The 6000-nt window shown below is 46.0% G+C and overlaps 1 protein-coding gene across 1 annotated transcript in view; it reads left to right on the top strand.

Annotated features, from left to right (window-relative positions):
• Positions 1-234: 234 nt before the first annotated feature.
• Positions 235-6000, top strand: part of LOC115189499 (regulatory-associated protein of mTOR-like) — a gene marked incomplete at its 3' end in the record, with an annotated part of 31897 nt that continues 26131 nt past the window's right edge. Inside the window, exon 1 of the mRNA XM_029748111.1 lies at positions 235-315. Coding sequence (XP_029603971.1) covers positions 263-315 — 53 coding nt within the window. The remainder of the gene's footprint in view (positions 316-6000) is intronic.

The raw sequence follows: 6000 nt of genomic DNA, 5'->3' as shown, positions 1-6000 counted from the left end.
CCTAAACCTCTCTAGTTTAAAGACCTTATGATATGTCATTGAAAGTTACTTGTTGTTTCTGTGATATCAAACTTTTTTTCACTGTGAAAAGGAAAACATTTTTCTTTGTGGTTGACACGGCAATGCTTCCACACGTACTGAATGCAAACTTTCAGCGGTTTACAGATGAATTAAGACCTGAAACATTGTTATAGCACTTTTGTTGTTTGCTTTCTGGCTGCCCTGATTGGACTGGATCTCTGTTTGTGCCCCCAGGTTTTGCATGCAGAAAAGTGCCAAGCTGGTACCAGGGGTGACGTTGGACCTCATTGAGAAGTAAGTACCGCTGTGGCAACTCTCCTGCTTTCATTTCTGCTTTCTTTACTTTATATTGCTTTTCTTCTTTTGTTCTTTCAGCGCGTAGTGTAGTTTGGACCAATTTAAAGCCCTACTTTTTCTTTTGTAAAGATCTGTAGTTTTTTTTATGGATGGATTTGAGTATGTTCTTGTTGTGAGTGAGAAATATGCCAGATAAAAGGACGTACAGATGCAATTCCACTCGTTTTGAGAACATAGAAGGCAGCTTGCAGCACCTAGAGCTCTCTCTCTACCCAAACTACACAGAGAGACTATGTTCACGCGCTCACATAACAGTTAAACAAGAGATGAAGAGAAACTTTTCACTACTTAAGATTTGGCCCTCTTGCCGAGTCTTTGTCTGACTCAGACACACATTCTCGCTTTCCCTCCAAACACACATGCTGGCGTGTAAACGCACGCATGACTTTGCCTCCAGCTAATTGTGTGACTCAGTCAGCACATGGCCATGATTCCCTCGGTGTGCTCAGTGTTAACCAGGCCAGAATGGACACACACACACACACACACACACACACACACACACACACACACACACAAAATCTAGTCCTCCTCTAGAGGTTAATTAGTGTGTTTGGCTAAGGGCTAGTAGAGGCTGAGGGTGTCATGGTGCAGACTCACTGAACTTGTGTGTGTGCACGTGCACATCGGGGGCTCAAAGTTCATCGAGTAGAACTCTTTCCAGTGTGATGCTGATAGTCACGTTTCACTCCTCTCTCTGCCACTCTCCAGATAGGCACGTTTCACTCCTCTCTCTGCCCACTCTCCAGATAGGCACGTTTCACTCCTCTCTCTGCCCACTCTCCAGATAGGCACGTTTCACTCCTCTCTCTGCCCACTCTCCAGATAGGCACGTTTCACTCCTCTCTCTGCCCACTCTCCAGATAGGCACGTTTCACTCTTCTCTCTGCCTAGTCTACACCTCTCCAAGACTGGAAGTGAGTTTAGGATTGGATCCAAACTCCACCGTTGCCTCTCCTGTGCCCCATAACTCCTCAGGTACCTCAGTCGAACCACAGCCTGTTCCTCTTTCAAACAATCCGCTTTTTTGAAGTAGAGGATACAAGAAGTCTCTCTCTCTCTTCAGGTGGATAAGGTACTCCCTTCTCTCTTGCTCACTATCTGGCTCTCTCTCTCCCTTTGGCACCATGTCTAACTCTCTCGCTCTCGTCCCACCTCTGTAGCTTTCTCTCTCTCCTTCTCTTCCTCTTGCTCTCTCTGACATGTGGAGATGCCCCTGTGGAGGTTAAAAGCTGGTTGAGAAATAACCAGGTGGAAGAGAGAGCCTTTCAACTAACAATCTCACTCTTACTTTGCTTCTCTCTCTCTCCCCCTTTTTATTCGTCATATCAGTACATCATGGGCCGGTTTTGACAGCTCTGACAGCTCTCCCTCCTTACATGTCTCACTGGACTGGAGTGAGGGCTGTGGCAAGAACACCTCTAAAGGCACGTCAGGAGGCTCATACGAGCGTCACTCTTATTGTGGGTTTGTGTCGGAGATTAAGGTCGTGCTGGGAAAAGGCTCCCCTCTAAAACACTAGGAAGGTAGCTCTGTTTACAAAGTGACGGCATTCCGACTTGACCCAGATGCAGACCCAGAAGAAATCAAAAGTGTATTCCGTAGTGTACTCGTTCAGTATCACCTCGTTCAGAGTTGGACACCATCCGACCCAGTGTAGTCAGTTTGCGTCAAAGTTCGTGCTGGGAAAGGCTTCCCTTCCGAGTGTGTTTTAAGTGACGACGTTCAGATCTGACCCAGATTCAGATCAAAAAGAAATCGATGCGGGTGGTATTTCAGAGCTTTGAGTGGTGTACTAGTTCAAAATCACCTCACAGTTGGACTTCACCCCCAAAGGTACTGGAGTCCAGTGCAGCAACAGAAGCGCTAATTCATCATGTGCTGCAATGGCAAAAACACCCCTTTCAGGGAGACAGATTATTTTAGACCGGTTGCTCTGTCCTCTGACAGGCCTGTTCTGTTGGGTCTCATAAGAACCTGTCCATAGCAGAGTTCACACCTTGTCACAACACTCGTTTAAAGGACCTTCTCATTTACCTCTGTCTGGAACTTTAAACACAGCTGGTTTTGGTGGCAGTCTCTAAAATGGTCACTGGTTACTCAAAGAAACAAAGAAAAAGTGATACCTGAACGCTGTAACGTTGCATCCTCCTGAACAGACCCCAGGGGTATTAGTGCTGAGTTGGATCAGAACCCTGAACACACCCTGTGTGGTTCTCCAGGACCGGGGTTTTAGACCGCTCCAATAAGGAGTGTTGCTGAAGCGTTAGCTTCCGGAAGGCTGAGCTGTGTCAGTGTGTGTTTCAGCGCTGGGCCCCAGGAGATGGTGACATTTACCTCCCAGCTGAGTTTGTGACTCAGTCAGCACATGGCCATGACTCCCTCCGTGTGTTCAGTGTTAACCGGCCACACACACACACTTTCTGCTCAGAGGGCCAAAATGTTACATATCAACAGCCGACCCCCATTACATAAGACTAAGTCACTGCAAAGAACTTAAACCAACCAATAATTATTTACTTCTTCTCTCCCTCCTACACACACACACACACACACACACACACTCCTACATACACACTTATTGCAAACGGATCTTAGATAAGAGATTGAGTCACGATTCTAAACCATGTCAGTTATCGTGACTAATACACTCTACTTCACTCAGATGCAATGTAATGTTTGCTGTTTATTTTCTCTCTTTTGACTTCACTCCTACAACAGCCAAGCTGCCTCCTGATCAGGGATGATCCTTTCTTATCAAGAAACACAGCTCTTTTCTTTTCATCTCCCCACAACTCTGTTTTCCCACTGCATGGGAATGATGGGAATAACATGGGAACCCTATGAGCTTTCAGCGTGGATTCCGATCCCACACCCTATTGATACTGTCTCCCAGACCCCCTGGAGGGGTGCAGTGCTCGTCTAGCCCCCTGCTGGGTCTCTGTAGGGGTCTCTGAGTAAGGCAGGGCTGTGCTCATCATGCCTAGTCACTTGGCTTATGTGTCGTTATTTCACGTGGGAACTCAGCAGTGACACTGTTACACTCTACCTTTAGGAAAATACTAGTAACAAGTCAATTAAGCTGAGTAAATAGAAATCACGTTCTATCCTGTAGCTGGTATGACAGGTAACAATTAGGGCTGGAAACAGATGTTATACTTTGACCAGGATATCCATCCATCCGTTCATTCCTTCCTTACCTCTGTGTCCCCTTGAACAAAGAGGAAAACCAATTTACATCTACTTTCCTGGTACACAGGTTGTCCTGTCCGGAATGCTAAGTGTTTCCTCTTTGGTGCTTCACGATGCGGTTGGCAGGAACACCCAGTACTCAGTGCTTTTACTCCACAGGGCCACCAGCCAATCATCTAAACGGTAATGGGATGTTATAGGTTGTATCGTTTGTCCTTCACAGGTCTCTCCCCTAGCCAAACAAGCTTTGGAAATCCTGTCGAAGTGTTAGTAAATAACACGGGTAGGGTAGGTTTTACAGAATTATTGATAATAAATTGTTTACCTCGAGCAGGAACCCTGAGAAAACGTCTTCACATGTCGCTGCTCACCAGTGCCCCCAGTCGAACGGAGTCAAAGTTATGACAGGACCATGGAGTCTTCCTTTTCCTCCGTTCTAATACATTTAGCTGAGTGAGTGTGTGTGTTAGGCCAGATGAATGGGGGCAGTGGGTGAGCACTTGTGGGGTTTAGCAGGTCTGAATGGGAAAGAGAAATGGTGTCTCTTTGATGCTCTGACACTCTGCTCTTTCACATGAGCGATGCCTTGTTGGTTCAGTGCAGCTCCTCAGCGTCCTCTCTGGGCACGGTGTGTGTGAGCTTTCTTTAGTGTGTGTGTGTGTGTGTGTGTGTATGTGTGTGTGTGTGTGTGTGTGTCAGGATATACCCAGGGAGATGGGGAAAGCCATTCGTTCCACTCAGTGAGTCTATATCCCCCTTCCTCCTTGTACTCCTGTCCCCCACTGAGGGGGTCATAAAGCACCATGGGGGGCCGGCGTCCTGGTCAACACATCACCATCAACACAGCCAGGCCTCTACTGATCTACACTACACACACTTGGGCTGTCAGTCATCATTAGACCACACACACCACATGCTGTACATTGTTTTACATTTTGTTCATTTAGCAGATGCTCTTATCCAGAGCGACTTACAGGAGCGTTTTAGGGTTAAGGTGCCTTGCTCAAGGGCAAATTGACACATTTTTCATGTAGTCGGCTCAGGGTTTCGAAGCGGCAACCTTTCGGTTACTGGTCCAACGCTCTTAACCGCTAGGCTACCTGTCGACACGCACGCACGGACGGACAGAGCAGGAGATCAATGTGGGGACCCGAGAGGAAACTCCTTATTTGGCATCAACAGGAAGTCCCATCTGGGGACCAAGTTCCGACCAACTAGTGCCATCAGGGGACTAACTAGTGTGACAGAGCAGGAGATCAATGTGGGGACCCGAGAGGAAACTCCTTATTTGGCATCAACAGGAAGTCCCATCTGAGGACCAAGTTCTGACCAACTAGTGCCATCAGGGGACTAACTACTGAAGGCTATTGGCTATTGTTTAGGGCACAAGGGGAAGATGGATTCTAATCTAGATAACTGGCAAAGTTTGTATTGGTAGAACCGCCTGGCCTTTCAGCCTATCAGTACCCGCTAGAGAACATTGCCGGGCATCCTCTTTAGCATATGCATCCGATGCATATTAACATCCTTGATAAAAATACATGCTTGATAAATAGTGCATAAACTATTGTAAATGATTAATTGCATGAAGAAATATTAATGGCAATATATTACTTAAAATAACAATAGCTATTTGTTTAGAGTCATGGATATGTTTTGTATAATTCTCCAAGTCCAAGACAAAATGTAGGCCTATAGTGACATAACCAACCAGGTGCACAGGTGAATTTATTTGCTGTATTCCTAAACAAAGTCACCAGTGCATGAACAATTGTAAAGGACTATATATTCATGACAAGATATAAAAACAGTCATTTGTTGATCAAACACTGTATTGTGCCATTATGCGAGTGCCTTTGATTAATACGTAAATCTCTTCTTTTTTTTTTTTTTAACGCTTTGGGTCCAAAGTCAGCGCACAGCTTCGGGGCTTTCTGTGAGCAAGCCCCACAAACAAATCAGTTGCACTGCACACAGTTTTCATGGGCCTGGCTTCATGTGCACCTGCCGCGGTATCACCTCAGAGTTGGACAACATCCAACCCAGTGTAATCAGTTTGCGTTATCCAACCCAGTGTAATCAGTTTGCGTTATCCAACCCAGTGTAATCACTTTGCGTTATCCAACCCAGTGTAATCACTTTGCGTTATCCAACCCAGTGTAATCACTTTGCGTTATCCAACCCAGTGTAATCAGTTTGCGTCATCCAACCCAGTGTAATCAGTTTGCGTCATCCAACCCAGTGTAATCAGTTTGCGTTATCCAACCCAGTGTAATCAGTTTGCGTCATCCAACCCAGTGTAATCAGTTTGCGTTATCCAACCCAGTGTAATCACTTTGCGTTATCCAACCCAGTGTAATCAGTTTGCGTCATCCAACCCAGTGTAATCAGTTTGCGTCATCCAACCCAGTGTAATCAGTTTGCGTCATC

The sequence above is a fragment of the Salmo trutta genome, unplaced genomic scaffold (genome assembly GCF_901001165.1).
Source record: "Salmo trutta unplaced genomic scaffold, fSalTru1.1, whole genome shotgun sequence".
In the NCBI taxonomy this organism is placed as follows: Eukaryota; Metazoa; Chordata; class Actinopteri; order Salmoniformes; family Salmonidae; genus Salmo; species Salmo trutta.
Note: the sequence above shows the minus strand (reverse complement) of the source record. Positions and strands in the feature narration are given on the sequence as shown.